This window comes from Scomber japonicus, chromosome 22, assembly GCF_027409825.1.
Source record: "Scomber japonicus isolate fScoJap1 chromosome 22, fScoJap1.pri, whole genome shotgun sequence".
NCBI lineage: Eukaryota > Metazoa > Chordata > Actinopteri > Scombriformes > Scombridae > Scomber > Scomber japonicus.
This window is the reverse complement of record NC_070599.1, coordinates 9430065-9447219: the sequence shown is the minus strand read 5'-3', so window position 1 is coordinate 9447219 and position 17155 is coordinate 9430065. Positions and strand designations below refer to the sequence as shown.

Genomic DNA, 17155 nt, shown 5'->3' with positions numbered 1-17155 from the left:
CCAGACAGAACATTTACACTTCATACAGGCAATCCTTTGTTCATAAGATTTCTTATTGTATTTTTCTTTCTCAGCTCCTCTGAATGCACAAGCCTTCAAGTTAACAGGTCAAGATGAGACCAGCGTCACTCTGCAGTGGGATAAAGTGAACAACACTGGCAGCTTTATTCTCCAGTTTGATGGTACAGAGATAAACATCATTGCACCAGATGGAGATGGAGCAGTAACTCACACAGTCTCATCTCTCACTGCTGGAACTAAATACACATTCACTCTCTTCTCTGTGTTTGAGAACACCAGAAGCAGTGGAGTAAACATTCATGCAGTCACTGGTGAGATATGTTACTTCATTGGTATGCACTAAATCACCTTTACAAGCTATCAATTCATTTTCAGTGTTCTATGAAAGACGAAAACGTATCCACTCTTTTTCTGAAGCTGTGATGGTTCTTTTCATTCACACATTTCTGTTGTCAAATATAGCACATTCAGTTTGATTTTAAAATGTGCAAACTGGATAATATACATTCAGCATAAGTTCTTATTGGTGTAGGGATGCCAAATGGACCATCTTTAATACTAGATGGAACATTTACACTTTTTACAGACAGTTAATGTACTTTCTTGTCTTTTTTCTGTCTTAGCTCCTGCAAATGCAGGAGGTTTCACATCAACAGGACAAAATGAGACCAGCATCACTCTGCAGTGGAATAAAGTGAACAACATTGGCAGCTTTATTCTCCAGTTTAATGGTACAGAGATAAACATCACTGCACCAGATGGAGATGGAGCAGTAACTCACACAGTCTCATCTCTCACTGCTGGAACTAGATACACATTCACTCTCTTCTCTGTGTTTGAGAACATCAGAAGCAGTGGAGTAAACATCATTGCAGTCACTGGTGAGTTATGTAACTTCACTATTATGTGTTTAACCAGGCACAACACTGTTGCACCGTGTTAGCAGTGTACACAAATCAATGTGCTAGAATAGATGATGAAATTATATCACCATTATAATTACCACTGTATTACCAACGTAGTTAGTAACTGATGGTTTAGTTGAAATGTTTTGGTGGCCATTACCAGTGAGTACAAGAAAGCATCAGCAAATCCATTTTGGATCAGCAGTAGCCAGAACTGACAACAAGGCGAAGTGTTATCACAATGACAGTGACCAGTCAGTAAATATTACTAGCAGCAGTAACAGCTGTTTCCTTGTTAGTTTTGACAGTGTTTCCTCTTCCTCATTCATACACTTAAGAATTCCCCTTTTATATTTTTCCCTTCGATGTTTTCCTGTTTTTGTTTGTTTCTTTGTCTTTGTCGTTGTTTTTGTTTTTGCAGCATTCAAGCACATTTTAAATGACACACTGAACATAACTTCACCTTTCCTTGACACTATTTTTTCTACCATCCACAACATACATATATACAAACATACATAATGTAGCTTACATTTAAATGGCATTATAGAAAAATGTACACATTTCATTGTATTTATTGTTGTATAAATAATTACAACAAAAATATTAATTCCTCTTTATACAATTTTTTCCCCATGTGAACAATGACTGCCAAAAATGACTTTGACTATGATAAAGGGCCTGGTAAGTATATGCATTTGTTACATTCATTACATGAGTTTTTGCTTTAAGTGCACAGCTGATAATTGTATTTTCATGAGATTTATATTGTAATCAATATCCTAATCACAACTGTATTGTATTTCTCTTTTATATCTTATATCTATACTTATTTTTTACATTTTTTTCTTGTACTTATTTTATGTATTATGCAGATGTCCTTCTTTTGTAATACATATCAGGATGTTATGACATTAAAATGTAGCTTTTTAAACAGTGCAGTAATACTACAAATACTATTATAACAACTAATAGTATATAATTATCTAAGTATAGTAGTATAGTATGGTCAACATTTTTAAGTGATGTTAAATACTTTTATTTAATACTACAATGTATATTATGATGTATATTCTATGTAACATATTTTATATTTGTGTCAACAGAGTATGTTATTGGACTGGACGTCAGATTGCAGTCTTATGGTCAGCTGTCACACTCAGACTTACAGAGTCTGTTAGAGGAGGTGAGAATATGCTGTTTCAGTTTATTCTTTGTCCATATAACAGGTTTCTTCTCACTTTTAATTGAAATAATCTAAAAATGATTACATTCAGTATTAACGTTAGTATTTGTGTCTGTTGTGTGTGTGTGTGTGTGTGCGTGTGTTTGTGTGGCTTTTTTTAAATCCAGCTCCTCCGAAAGTACGGACTCCCGTCACATTCTCTGAAGATTCAATCTGTCAAGACGTGATACGTGAAAAGACTTGTTGAAATAGAAATGAAGAATGGATCTGTTTTAACAAGTCATTTAGTATTTTTTTTTTAAATTGTTTTCCATTAAGCAAATCAAAAAAACCTTGATGAGTTTTTCATCCTCCAGTGAGAAGCATACTCTAAACCTGGGCAGTGTGTAATATGGATTTGAGACACACCATAATGTTGAGCAGTCACAATAAATGAAACAAAACCACTTGATTTAGAAGATTTGAAAAAAAAAAACCTTTAAAACTTGCAGGGTTTGTTCCCAAAACAAATACACCAACAATCCAGGTGAATTGTAAATATATTTGTGAACCCTGCTGCTGCTACAACTGGATGAAGTGCAGTTATAGCAAGTTTTTCCAAAAGCAAAATAACTTCTAGCTGTGTGAAATGTTTGTCTTGTTTTGTTAAGATATGATTGTTGCAGTGTTGATAATGTGTATTGCAGTAATAAAATAATATATATTAAATAAATAAAGAGCCATGGAAACATGGCAAGTACATGTTGAAGTGATGAATGTGACTGAGCTTTATTCAAGTAAGTCCTCCTTGTTTCACAATGCAATACAAATACAGTATGATTATATAATGAAATACAAATAACTACAACACAATACACACCCAGTAATGCACATCATCTGGACTTTACCCCTCCTACTCTGGAACCACATGGTAGTTAGGAAAAAAAAGTCCCAGAGGAAGTGATAATAGTGAAACGTGCTGGGCTTCGTCTTCACAACCACACTCCCAGTGTTTGCCTTTGCTACCTCAAAGGTCGAGTCTCCCATTGAGCGACAAGGTAAGACTGAGATAAAAAATAATGGCTGGACCTTGTTTAAACAAATAGAGTAATGCCTGTGAAAGTTTCTGCTTTTGTCTAGTACGAGGCAGCTAAATCACAACATTAAGTGGAATAATATGTAAAGCTTGTGGTCTGAGCAGTGAATTATGCTCAGCCCACGAGCATACCTTAATGTTTTAACTCATTAAAACACTTGCAGGATAATGGACTGCATAAGGTGGAATGTTTGTGTTTAGATTTCTAAGGTGTGCATTCAGCCCATGTTTTAAGCTGAATTCAGAGGGTGAGTTTCATATTACAGAGGCTGAGTCACGTGACTGAGCAGCTGGACTTTGGTCACTGGGCTGCTTGAATTGTTTAATAATTATAAGGAAGTCTAAATGTCCTGCATTAATAAATGTAAACACATGGAACTGAAAAATGTCAAGATAATGAAGACATTGGAACATTGTGTTTATCTTTTTCCAACATTTGTTTTAGATTTTTAAGTAAATGTGAACCAACCCACATTTATTCACACTCACAGTTCCTAATCAGTTAACCTTCATCTTCTTTCTTTAATCATTAGGTCATGGCTTTTCCCAGCGCTCTCTTTTCAGAGATGCAGTTTCAGTGCTTCATCTGTCAGGATGTGTTCTCTGAGCCAGTCTCCATCCCCTGTGGTCACAGCTTCTGCTTCACCTGCATCACATCACACTGGGACCAAAGCCTTTCCGTCAGCTGTCCAAAATGTCAATCAGTCTTTGAGGGCCGCCCAGAGCTTTGTGAAAACTCTTTCGCCAAGGAGATATCTGAGCAGATCCGAGCGAAAAGGCAAAACGGCATGACATCAGCTGTAGGAAGATCCATCCATTGTGACGCATGTGTTGGGAAGCAAACAAAGGCCCTGAAGTCCTGCCTTGTGTGTCTGACTTCGTACTGTGAGAGTCACCTGGAGCCTCACCTGAGAGTCCCAACCTTGAAGATTCACAAGCTGATAGAACCTGTGGCGATGCTGGAGAACCGGATGTGTAAAAAGCACCAAAGGCTCCTGGAGCTGTTCTGCAGGAGCGACCAAAGGTGTGTGTGTGTCCTGTGCACCGAGACTGACCACCGTTGCCATGACACCGTCCCAGTGGAGCGAGAGAGTCAGGAGAAGAAGGTGAAACTGCTTTTCATCATCATCGTGCCATCATCCCATCGAAATGCTTTGGCAGCCCTGATGCTGTATTACGATTTTGACTTTTTGATCCCAGTTTTGTTTTTTTTCCCCCACTTCTCACGTTCAGGCTCAGATGAAAAGGATCGAGGCTCACGTTCAGCAGATGATCCAGGACAGACTGCAGAAAGTGAAGGAGATTAAACACTCGGTGGAGCTCAGCAAAGTGAGTTGACTAGAATTGGATGGTTACTAAAAGAAAAGTGTGCCACAGCCTATGTACAGTAAGAATGTAAGAACACTTTCCACACAGGAAAAACTCCAAATGATCAACTTTTTTGTTCTGTATTCATTGTCTTCAGGAGAATTCACAGAGAGACATAACAGAAAGCATGGAGGTCTACGCCGCTCTGTTTCGTTACCTGGAGAGAAGCCAGGCCGAGCTGGTGGAGATGATCCAGAGGAAGCAGGCAGCAGCAGAGCAGAGAGCGGTGAGCCTCATCACAGAGCTGCAGCTGGACATCACTGAGTTGGAGAGGAGAAGAAGTGAGATGGAGCGGCTTTCCCACACAGACGACCACCTCCATCTTCTGCAGGTCAGGAGTCGTGTCACAGTCTGATGAACAGATGAGCGAGAAATGAAAACTAGAAATGTCTACATTTAAACTTTGTACACTCAAACCTCATGTACATTTTAAAATAGTCACACAGGAGGAAATCAGTGATGCCACTATGAAAATCAACATTGTTATTTTATTCGCTCATTCCTATACTTCCTGTCTCGTCTGTTCTCGTCTCTCATTTAAAGTGATTTTTCTCTCATTGAATTATTTGTGTCAGAGGTTTCCAGCTCTGAGTTCCTCTTCAGCCATTAAGACCTGCTCCAACATCGTCGTCCATTCGGACACATGTTTGGGGACTGTAAGGAGAATGCTGGCCGACATTGAACAGCAACTGCAGTCAGCTTTAAAAAAGGTTTCCATGCAAGGTCCGTTTCTAAAACTATTGTTTATCCATATCACCACATTACAATAAAACAACTGCTTTTATATTATATCAGATTTGATCAATGAATTAATACATGATTCTACTTTGTCTTACTTTCAGAGCAAGAAAAGATACAACAGTATGCAGGTATTTATTTCTCAATTACGTCATTCTGAATTCTGGATTATCGGTTGCAAATACGTTGTTCAACATTTGATTTGAAACCATAAATGAGGTGTGGCTATCAGCACATCTTCATTGACAGTCGACCAAAGTCCAAACATCCTGTCAGAATAATTTAGTCTGATAAGGGCAATTCTTGTGTTTCATGACAGCAAGTGCCATTCAAATGCTGCATGCAACTTAATAGGATTGGTAACGGCATTATTAATCATCATTTGGTTAACTTTTCATCAGCTGTTTGTTTGTTTGTTCAGTTTTTCTCTATATAAAAAAGTATTCCATGTTTTTTTCCAACAGTATTGTATCAGAAGGGGGAAAGGATGATGGAGTTAAAATAATATTAACTGTGTCCATTTATCAGCTGATGTTCATCTGGACCCCATGACTGCTAACCCATGGCTAGTTCTGTCTGAGGATGGGAGACAGGTCCAGGATGGAGATGTTGAACAGAACCTGGTGGACCTGCCTAAGCGTTTTGACACGGCCCCATGTGTGCTCGCAACCTGGGTAAAGATATTTATATATTCTTGTAAAGATATCTTGTCTCTCTTTCATATTTCAACAATAAACGATGACCTCACCCTATCTTGCCACACAGGGTTTCGCCACAGGGAGGCACTACTGGGAGGTGGACGTGGGAGACAAGACAGCGTGGGACCTGGGTGTGGCACGAGAATCAATCAACAGGAAAGGTTTAGTCACACTGAGCCCAGAGAACGGTTATTGGACTATGTGTTTAAGGAAGGGCAGTGAGTACAGGGCATGTGCAGAAAAGGCAGATCTGCTGTGTCTCTCTCAAAGGCCGCGGGTTATTGGAGTGTTTTTGGATTATGAGGACGGGACGGTGTCCTTCTATAATGCAGAGGCAAAGTCACACATCTATTCCTTTACACAGTTCAAATTCACTGAGGCCATGTTTCCCTTTTTTAACCCAGAAATGAGTGACAGTGACAGTAACAAATCACCACTCATAATCTGCCCTGTCAGTGGAGGAGGTGATTTAGATGGCATCACAATATAATAATATATTATTTGAAACCTCAGTAGCAAGAACTGATTTAGTTTATTCTGCCAACAATCATTGCAAAAGTAAAAATCACAGATATGTAATCATGGAGTGAAATTGTATATTGTGTAAATTATACTCAAAGTTCATCATCTCAAACACTTGTGCTCTCGCTTCACACATTTCAAACACTGTCCTCTGAAATTGTTCTACAAGTGGTGTTATACTGTACAAAAACAGAAGTATTGTTAATAAAGGAAATCACTATTTGATATTTTATTATTGGTCCCCCTCCTTTATTAAACTGCTGTATGTATCAATCCTCCTCTGCTTTCCTTTCCTCTTCCTCCTCCTCCTCCTCCTTCTTCTTCACCCATTTACTCGTGCTCCTTGAAGAAGTCACACATTGAGCACAGATCTTAGATCTGCATCACTCTAACAACAGCTATCCTCATTCATTACAGTCTAAATCACCAAACTGACTTCAGACCATAGCTTAGCTTCTACATCCTGACACTTAATCTGATTAGCACGATTAGCTTGGTGGCAGATGGAGCACTGAGACTGACTTCAAGTTTGGGAGGATGCTATGTACACTCACAGACACGCACACACATACATACAAAGGTATATCACTGTAGTGAATGAATGCACACAAATGCATATTTGCACAGTCATTGCAAATAGTCATCTAATGCTATTCCTGAATTGCAAATAGGAATATTACGTACATGTAAAGAGGGAGCTAAAAGAGGTTTAGAAAGAAGAAAAGAGGAAGGGATGAAGAGGGATTAAAACTGATATCATCCAAGCACAGGGCGGAGACACACACAAATGTAGAGAGCCTACAGATCACACTGGGCAACAGGATAAAACAGGAACACTACACATTTCTTTACTACAGCTGAAATCTTTTTGGATGCCCAGCAGACAAGGGTAAGTCAAATATAAACTGTATTCATTGCATTTTCTTAATATAGTTTTTATTGTTACTATCTGACTGCATGTGAAAGAGGATATCAAAATACACACCACTGTCTACCAGTATGATTTGTTTATCTCAGGCTGCACAGCAGTGTATTTTAGACCAGCTAAAACCATTTTTGTGAATTTGTCTTTGATTGTCAATTTTGACTAATACATTCATAACAATACATTCATATGTTCATCTGTAGTAAAGCTGAACCTTTTGGGAGTTGACAGCTTCTCCAGCCTTGAGCAGATTATGCACAGCGTGTATGAAGTATTCACGTGATGTTTTTGACTGTCACTCAGAAAGTAGATTAGCTTCACAACAGAGACCACATATTACCCTAAATCCCCGACCTTTTATAATTGTGTTTAAATGTATAAATAAATGTATATGTGCAATAAGACATATCATAATTTGTGATTAAGTCATAAAAAAAGGTGGAATACTCTCACTATGATGACAAAAATTAGAAAAGGAATGAGGATGAGGATATTTAATGACACAAATACAATATGTAAATTCAAGTCATTACAATTAACTATTTTGTTTTTGTTTTTTATTGTGCTACTGGCTTAAACACGTGTCATATAACATGCATGTGTTCTCCTCTTTTCAGTTTGCAGCTTCACCTGGCTGGAGGCCGGTGAACCAGCACCAAATGTCAATTTCACCAGTTTACTGTTATGACAACTCAAACACTGGGACTTTCTGATTGGCTGAGTCTTATTGGAGAGGTGTGATGTCACCAGTTATGGACGAGACAGCAGGGGACCTCCCAGTGAGAGATGTGGGATTGATGAAAGGAGGACTTATGCCAACTGTCCCAGGTTTGTGTGTGTTGGTGTATTCGTGTACTTTTCTAGCAGGTAATTGAAGGTAAGGGTTGCAGGTTTAGGAAATGAACGTGTGTGTGTGTGTGTGTGCGCGTGTGTGTGTAAATATATGTGTAAATGTCACCCTCCTGTTGTTTTTTCAGATAATGTACGTGATGTGAAGTCATGGAAGAAGCATCACACCATGAAGATAAAAGGTGACACCACTTCGTTAACTCATCCTGTCAGATTTCAAATTTCAACTCAAGTTTCCAGGCATACTATACAACAATACCATGCCTTTCCTTTCCTCCTAATATACAGAACCAGTCAAAAAGTTTGGACACACTTTCTTGTTTGAGTGAATGGGAAGATGTGCCCAAACTTTTAATTGGTACTGTAAACAATTTTATTTTTTTGGTCTACAGTTGTCTATGCATCAACGACACATAAAAAGAAAGTGCTCTTTTTATATTTGTTGCTGCCTCTCTCTCTCCACAGATCCTCAGCGCCTGTTTCGGTTTCCCAGGGAGCACCTGGAAGACCTGTGTCTTCGCCTGCAGGAGGAGAACAATGTGCTGAGACAGCACACACGTACACAGGAGCAGAGGCTCCGCAGGTAACAAATGAGCACATACTTTCTATAACACCAGATACTTGAGAAAAAATATCCATCCCCCCAACGTGAAATTTAAACAGATGGATCCCCTAAAATTACCCCTCTAAACCTTTCTATATCCCCAGAATGTCCACCAGACTGACGCGTCTTCGACAGTCCCGGCCTGGGTCTAGCTGTGTTAAGGAGAGGGAAATGGAGGACACTGTACAGGAGCTGGAAGCTCGAGTGGCCATGCTGGAAAGCCAGAAGGGAGTACTACAGAACAAGCTCAGCCTGGCCAAGCAGCACATTATGGACCTGGGAGGACGCACACCATACAGGATCAGCAAAGGTGTGTGTGGATATGTGTAGAGGAAGATGAATGGTGTAGAAAATAAATCAAATGACTCTAGCTCCTTCTTCCTCCTCTGACCTTCCTCTGTCTCTTCCTCTCCTTGTTTTCAAGGTAAAAGTATGGAAGTAGAGGGTGGGGTGAGGAGGGCAGCACAGACAGCCCCGCCCCGCTACGGCCCCACGCTGGACGACACCAGGGCAGAAATGGAGAGATTGTAAGCGTTGAATGTGTGATGTATTGACACAAAACAGAAACCCAAAACAGGAAAAAATACTTGTTGGAAGGATCCACATGACACATGACTTCCCTCTGTGGCTGCACCTCTCTAACTCTCAGCAGATCCAGTGTGACAGAGCACATGAGGATGTCGGAGCTGGAGCTGACCACCCAGTCGCTCAGAGACACACTGAGAGAGAAAGAGAAAGAGCTTGATGGAACTGTGAAAGAGATGAGGAAGCAGCAGGCTGACAGACACAGGTGGCAACATCAGAAATATTACCAATGCTAATATTACTGCTACCACTGCAGTCGGTTGTGTGTTTTTTGCCTCCTTTTTAGGATAAGTATTTATTAGAATACATTTATGTGGAAGTAGTATACTTTTTCTACACACTGTTAGTGCTCTTTCAACACTGTCACTCGTACCATTGCACTGCAACAACTGCTTCTACCCTGAAAAGGTGAATAAAAGTAATAACTGATCACAACAATCACATTTCCCGAATTTTCAGAATAAATATTCGAGAGAACGTGGATCTGATCCGTTTACAAAAGCAGCTGTCAGAAAAGAGCACCACCTTAAGAGTCACTCAGGAGAAGTTCAATGACCTACAAGAGGTGAGAGACCATTTATTAAAAAAATGTTCTCTTAACTGATTAATTTACCCTCACATGATTAATTGCTGCTTGTTTTTGCTTATTTGTTTTTATTCCAGGCATTTGAGAATCAGCTAGCGGAGGTAAAAGCACTCAAACGCATACCTACACACAAAGCTTAATTGATATATTAAGCAAGCACTCCATCTCTAAACAGAGATTAAATACAGCTCATATTAATTTAATCATGTTTTCACCTCAGAGTCAGAGGTCGCTGAAGGAAAGCCAGGGAGCTCTGCTGCAGAGAGTGGAGGAGCTGACTGAACAGCTGAAACAGGAGAGACAGAGAGCTCTGACACTGGAGGGAAAACTAACCACTTCCACCCTGTCTCTACAGTCTCTAGAGAAGGTATTGCATCTCTATATACATACAGACTGGGTCAGAAAGAAGTAGACATTTGTTTTTTTGTCTTCTGTCAGGAGGGATCTTTATTTGATTCTTTCGTTTCCAGCTACAGGAGAGGATATCAGACCTGGAGGGAGAGAGGGATCAGATAAAAGAAAACTATGACACTCTACTAGAGAGGTAATCTTTTATTGACAAATCTGCAACTAAGTTACCTAGAGTTGCATCCATATATAATTGCACTGCCATGTTTGTCTTTTCTTTTTCCTAGTACTTTATCTACTCACAGCAAACATGATGGCCAAGTGGAAAAATACAAGGCGCCAGAGCGAAAAAGGGAGGAATCAGGAGAAAGGATTCGCAGCAGTGATGATCACAGACTTCAGGAAATGCTGGAACTGGAGAAGGAGAAACTGAGACAAGAGAGGCAGCTATTGGAGGAGCGGAGGGAGCGAGAAACAGGTAGGAGTTGCAGCATGTTGGTACTGTGTGTGCAGCAGGTTGACAGCAAGAAAAACAAATGGATTGGGGTGAATTAATGAAGATAAACATGACTTTTATATGAGGGTTTTCACTAATTTAGATGTGTAATGTCAAAGAAATTAATTGTATTAAGTTGTGTTGTCCTGTTTGTTTCAGAGAGTTTAGAGTTTTCTGGGCTGATGAGAGACAAACGAGAGAATCTGGAACGTCAGGTTCTTGAGTACAAAGAGCAGGTGTTTGTTCTGCAGAATAGACTGGACTCTGTTAGTAAGGTCAGAAATGAAGTGCTGAATATTATACCTCTGAACAGTTATTTCATACATCAGTCTCTTTCCTGTTTTATGTGTTTCGCACATATCCTGACACAGTTTCTATCCTCTCCCTCTCCTCTCTTCTAGGAGTTCGACATGAGTGTTGAGGAGCTCAGTGAGACTCTTGTGCAGATCAAGGTTTGTACTGTATTTTCTATGTAAAAACAATTTTATATGCTGTATTTGCAACAAAATAGTTTGTTTTTAAACCTTGTGGTATGCTCTTTCTACAACTCCAGGCATTTAGGATTCAGCAGGAGAACAGGGAGGGTCTACGCTTTCTTAAGACTGATGGGAAGTTGGACGAGTCATTCCATGAGCTAGTGAACATCCAGGCATCGCATGCTGAGACTGTGCTGGAATTACAGAAAACCAGAAACCTTCTTCTGGTAGAGCACCGTATCACTAAAGATCTGCAGGTACCAGCAGTGAATCATAATCAGTGTTTATTCCCCTGTGATTTCGTTTTTCAAAGTAAATTCCCATTTTAACTGAACTTATCTCCAATCACACTCTGTTTGCTCCCCAAGGAAGAGTTGAACACAATCAAACAAAAGATGGCGAGAGACTGGGAGGAGACCAGGGTGAGGATGACAGAGAAAGACAAACTTTTAGCAAAAAGAGCTCTTCAGATCAACACTTTACAAGGTAAAAACATGCTTCAGTAACTTTAATTCCTGTAGTAACAGTATGACAGGAGTACGCAGAATCTTTAAAATATAGTTCTTACGCTAAATATCAGAAAGAAACAAAATACAACTAGATACTTAATATGGGCAGCAAAAGACAAAGATGAAACTTTTTATATACATTTTTCTCTATTTTTACTCTAAAGCCCAGTTGAAAGAGTTAGCATACAGCCCGAGGAACTACAATAGGACCATACCAATACAGTACACCTGGCCAGCTGCAGATCAGGAAGTGGTACAGCCCATTGAGGACAACTTGTCTTTTTCTCAGCTGAGGGCCGGGGAGTCGCTGTTGGAAATTCACCTTAAGGTAACAAAAAACCTCAAATATTGTACCTGAATATTCATAATCACTTTCCCATGAGGTTTATATCTGCTGTCTTTCCACCTCCAGGCTGCCACCTTCACTCCAGGAGGACTTCGTAGCATGGGCCGCATTCATCCAGGAGCGGACAGAGGCGAGGACATTGTGACCTTCTGTACCTACAGCCTCTTGGACTTTGAGGTGCACTCCACTCCTCTGGTGTCAGGGAGCCAACCCAACTATGGCTTCACCTCACGTTATGCTCTCACAGCCCGTGACCTGGGCAAGCTGGGAGGCCAGAGGTCAAGGGTCAAAGTGGAGCTCCACCAGGTGTTAGGAGGAGTCAAGTTTGTCACGCATGGAAGTGGGCAGATGGCCCTCATGGGTGCCATGGAGAAGATAGGAGAGCGCATCAGTGGGCGAATCAATATTACAGGTGAGTAATGTCACAAAAAAAGTAATGTACTAGATTTGATGCTTGCAGTGTAAAAAAAATAGATGAAGGCAGCAGCTCATGTCTACAAATCGTTGTGTCTTTTTGTGTCTCCTCTCCAAGGATCTGAGGGTGTTATTATTGGCGTTGTGGATTTTTGGGTGCGCCTGTACCCTCCCGCAGAGCCGATGGACACCATGGTAGAGAGAACAGGTGGCAGGAGGACAGCCACACAGAGGAGTCCTGTGCAGGTCTCTCTTGGCTGGCAAGAAAGCAGTCAGGAGGTAAAAATGAGAGAGAGGAACAAATTCTACTGTGTTAACATTTAAGCCCAAAAGTTCCTTTTCAACCAGTAGTTAGATACTACTAGAGGTATACCATTTTGTTTTTTAATCTGAGTGAAATTACCCTTTAAGCAAAGATGTTCTACTTCTCAGCATGTTCAGGATCTGTGCTTTCAACATTATTTATCCTTTACCGCAGGAGTTACATGACTACGGTGGAGGGATACCCAATGAGTTGATGTTAGTGTTGGAACGCTGTGTGGGCCTCAGTGCACGTTGGCCGGGACTACTTCCTGATGCCTACCTAACATACAGGCTCTATGACCTGCCACCTCACGTCTCTGAAACAGTCCAGTGCTCTACTGACCCGGTCTTTAACGATACTGCCAGCTACCCACTAGCAGTAACAGCTGATGTGTTGCACTACCTGAGGTATGCTACTCTGGAAACAGAAAATATATTTGAAAATCATTGCAGTTGTTTTGAGTCATTCATTCATTTGATGACACACTGTTCTGACCAGTTTTCTGATCACTGTTTAGTTGTATGTTTTTTTTAGTTTAAATTTCCCCTAATTACAAAGTCTTGGCCCAATCTCCTTAGAAACACCAGAAAATTCTTAACAGTTTTTAAACAAGTTACCATTAATTGTCAATGCCATAGAATCCCTGTTTTTTGGAAACTACTGATAATATTAAACTATGCTTCTGTCCAGGTCTAGCAGTCTGTGGGTGTATGTGTTTGATGACAGTGATGACCAGATACCGCCAGCCTATCTGGCCAAGACCCCAATCCCACTGCGAGCTCTGGCTACAGGCAGAGAGATCAGAGGTGAGTAGGAGAGAAAATTAAAGTAAGATAAACATTTGAGGTAAACATAGTATTATATATTATCACATGACAATTGATTCAGTTAGTCCCATAATAACATAATACATTTCTGGCATCAGTGTTCAGTATTCAGAAATGTTCCTCTCTGTATCGTCAGGTGACTATGTTCTGCGGGATCCAGCCGGTGGACCGAAAGGCATGGTCAGGATCATGTTAAAATGGAAGTACCCCTTTCAACCACCTGCAGACACAGTGGTTGGAAGACCGGGAAGAGGAGTGGAAAAACAAGGCAGAGCAATGGAAAGAACGGAGTGGGAGGAGAGGAGAAGAGAGGAGGCTGAGGTGCCACAGAGGCCCATAGCAAAGCCCAGAGTGAAGGTGATATTGATTTAGTGAATTAATGCTATTGAACAATGGGTGTATTTCATTTACTAACAACACACCATGGGACTCCTGGGAAATTAAGTCCCAAAAAATCTGATCTTAATTACTGTAAGAGATTTATTTTACTTATTGTGAGAGGTTTAGACTTCCCATTCTGTAGCTTCATGCTTGTTTTACTCTGACTCTCCCACAGACCCAGCTACTTGAACCAGGAGAAAGCAAAGCAGTGCAGAAAGAAACAAAAGCCTGGGTAATTCTTTTATTGCACCTGAAATTGTATATTCATAGCTGAACTGTGTGGTGTCATGATAATACAAATATACAAGAGTGTTCTGTGTACTAGTATATCTGTCTGTCTACAGCCTCGGCCTCCATCTGTCAAACAGAAGGACGGACGACCAGAGCGAACCCCCTCTGTGAAACCGCTGGCTTCTCGTCAGTCCACAGACAGTAAGAGATCCACTAAGAGGATGCCTGAGCCAAGAGCAATCACACCCTCTCGTTTTCCAACTCGCAAGTAAGTTACTGGTTTTTTTGCATTAAAGTCTTTTCAGAATTTATTCTCTCGGAGAGAAGAGACAAACTCATTCATTATGAAAATCTAGCTATAAAACTTCAAAATATATAAAATGATGAAATGTGCAATACCACTCGTTCTTCTTTGTCATATTTTTCACGTTTTCTAAAAAGTGTCTTCTATGTAACTGCAACAGCAATTACTGAAAACGCCTTTTAAATCATTATCGTCTTTAAGATCTTCAGCAGCAACATCTTCCAGAAAATCATCAGCCACACTGTCGAGGAGAAGCACTGCCAGCGATACCAGGACTCGGGTAGGAGCTCATTAAAAGGCCTTAAGTCTTTTTCACAGGAAACAACTGTCAGTCCAAACAGTGTTGTGAAGAGAAATCGAGTCATTAAAAAATAATTGACTTCAATTGAAAACTGAGATCATGTACTACATCCTCTTTTCAGGACCTTCCCTCTATGGATCAGGTGTCAATGGATGAAGAAGAGGAGGGAGAAGAAAGGACTGAGAGTGGTAAATATTCATATGTACAACTCTCTTTTTCTGTTTAGCAGAACTACACTTAATCAATCTGACTTGGTTTGACTCTTTTTTTTCAGTTTCAATTAAATTAAACATATTTAGTCAGTGATTGATATATGTTAGTTGTATGTACCTTAATCCTTTTCTCTTAATCTTTTTTTTTTAAATCAAGTATATGTCCAGTTCTATTCATGGAAAATATATTGTGAACTGTGTCAACATATTAGATTTGATGAATGAAAAGCTTCTGTTAATGTCTTTGCTGTACAGCTGCAGGTCACAGTGAAGCTGCAGAGTCTTCAGAGTCAAATTCATCACAAAGTGACATTATCATCATTCCACGAAGACGAAAAATAAGAAAAGTATGATCTAACTGGGGGACTGACACAAAACATTTTAACGTTATACATATGTGGATGTTGATGTTTTACTCCTTCAGGTCACACTTTATGAGATGGTTGCTGCTGCAATAAAAGTACTGAATAGATTCTCATTTTGTTTCAGGGAGACAAGCTGAGAGTCGAGATTCTGTCGCTGACATTTGAACCATCCTCTCACGTGGCTCTGGACGAGTCAGTGCAGCGGCTTTATGTGGAATATCGGCTGCTGGGCGTCCCCATGGAGACGACAGAAACACCCATGTCCCTCCGCAAACCCACAGAGGGGGAGGAGATTCACTACAACTTCACACGAGGTGAGAGTGGGTGAGCTTTGTGTGTGAGTTGTGCTCTAAACTTTTCATTTCTAAACTCCAAATCACTCTCTTTGTTTCTCTCAGTGATCTATGTGGATGGTTCACAGTCAGCTTCTCTCAGACAGTATATTTACACCATGTTGGAGGGCAGTGACCCCAACCAGGGCAGGTAATGAAATTTGTGTATTTGTGTGTATGTGTGTGTATGACTCTACTCTTTATGGATGTCTGTAAACCCAAACCACAAAATTTAAATGTGTGTTGTGACAGGTTAAAGTTCACAGTTGTCAGTGAGCCAATGGATGATGACGAGGAGTGTGTAGACGTTGGACATGCTTTCCTGGACCTACAGGAACTGTTGCTCACAGGAAGAGATGTTACTGAACGACAAATTGACAGTAGGTGTTTGTACTTTGTGTGTTCTTTTTCTCCTTTTTTGTAAAGAAAAAAAACAGCACCAGCAGATGCCACTGACCTATAATAAAACTTTTGTGATTTAAAGATTTTGTCCCATACATTGCCCTCCTTCAGATTCATACTGTCTTTTTCCTGTGTTTCCCCTTTCCTCCAGTTGTAAGTGTGGATGAAGAGAAGGAGGTAATAGGACATCTGAAAGTGTCTCTGGAAGCAGAGAAAGCGTTCACTGGTATATACAGGGAGTTTCACCGTGAACATGAGAAAGAAGATGAGACAGAAGACGAAGAGGAGGAGAAGGAGGAGAAGGAGGAGGAGGAGGAGGAGGACGAAGAGCAGGAGGAGAAGGACCAAGAAGAAGAGGAGAAGACAAAGCACACAGAAGCGACAGATAATGATGAGGACAGTGACAACTGAAAGCAAAAAGTATGACCGGAACAGAAGAAGTAGCCTCTTTTCCAATGTTTCCAAATAAAGAATTATTGTCTGTAAGGCATTTGAGGCTGATCGTCAAAGTTTATTCATGGATCATATAAATGTGATGTCCAATTCTGTCCAGCTCCCATTTCATCCAGTACATCTTTACCATGTATATCTTACTTGTGCAACATGTTTCTTCACCAAACTCGGAGCACAGAACTCTTTAAACAAGTGTTACATACTGAGGTGTGACAAAAGTAGTGTTTGTTTGAATTATTTTAGAGTTTGGAGATAATGATGTACTGTGTGCTTGATTATTAAACGGATGATCTTTACAGCCGTTAACTTGGTAATTTCAGGAATAAGTTACTTGAGGGTTTTGATAATATAGCTATGTGGAGTTCTTCAGCATATCTTAAGTGATTATTTAG

The 17155-nt window shown here is 40.2% G+C and overlaps 2 protein-coding genes across 2 annotated transcripts; both read left to right on the top strand.

The window, feature by feature from the left end:
• The first annotated feature begins 3051 nt into the window (after window positions 1-3051).
• LOC128383761 (E3 ubiquitin-protein ligase TRIM39-like) lies at window positions 3052-6667 on the top strand. The gene is made up of 8 exons (XM_053343349.1): window positions 3052-3149; window positions 3721-4293; window positions 4421-4516; window positions 4653-4886; window positions 5131-5278; window positions 5398-5424; window positions 5822-5967; window positions 6059-6667. Exons 2-8 carry the CDS (start codon window positions 3724-3726, stop codon window positions 6479-6481), a joined length of 1644 nt encoding a protein of 547 aa, XP_053199324.1. The 5' UTR covers window positions 3052-3149; window positions 3721-3723; the 3' UTR covers window positions 6482-6667.
• Window positions 6668-8178: 1511 nt separating this feature from the next.
• On the top strand, window positions 8179-16646 carry rpgrip1 (RPGR interacting protein 1; the record flags this gene model as incomplete). Its single annotated transcript, XM_053343069.1, has 30 exons — window positions 8179-8266; window positions 8416-8469; window positions 8753-8870; window positions 8996-9201; window positions 9316-9418; window positions 9541-9681; window positions 9936-10041; window positions 10140-10163; window positions 10283-10429; window positions 10533-10606; window positions 10698-10888; window positions 11075-11181; window positions 11308-11358; window positions 11460-11639; window positions 11751-11868; window positions 12056-12219; window positions 12304-12649; window positions 12770-12930; window positions 13130-13362; window positions 13646-13761; window positions 13919-14139; window positions 14339-14395; window positions 14508-14662; window positions 14900-14978; window positions 15121-15187; window positions 15473-15558; window positions 15701-15890; window positions 15975-16059; window positions 16161-16288; window positions 16462-16646. Coding segments are annotated over exons 1-30 (3981 nt in total), but the record flags the coding sequence as incomplete, so codon positions are not given.
• Between the last annotated feature and the right edge of the window lie 509 nt (window positions 16647-17155).

Excerpts from the sequence above, each read along its gene's own strand:
- LOC128383761 (XM_053343349.1), top strand. The coding sequence starts at position 3,724 with ATGGCTTTTCCCAGCGCTCTCTTTTCAGAGATGCAGTTTCAGTGCTTC. Across the intron at positions 4,294-4,420 it reads GAGAGAGTCAGGAGAAGAAG|GCTCAGATGAAAAGGATCGA; the intron begins GTGAAACTGCTT and ends TCTCACGTTCAG. Across the intron at positions 4,887-5,130 it reads ACCACCTCCATCTTCTGCAG|AGGTTTCCAGCTCTGAGTTC; the intron begins GTCAGGAGTCGT and ends TATTTGTGTCAG.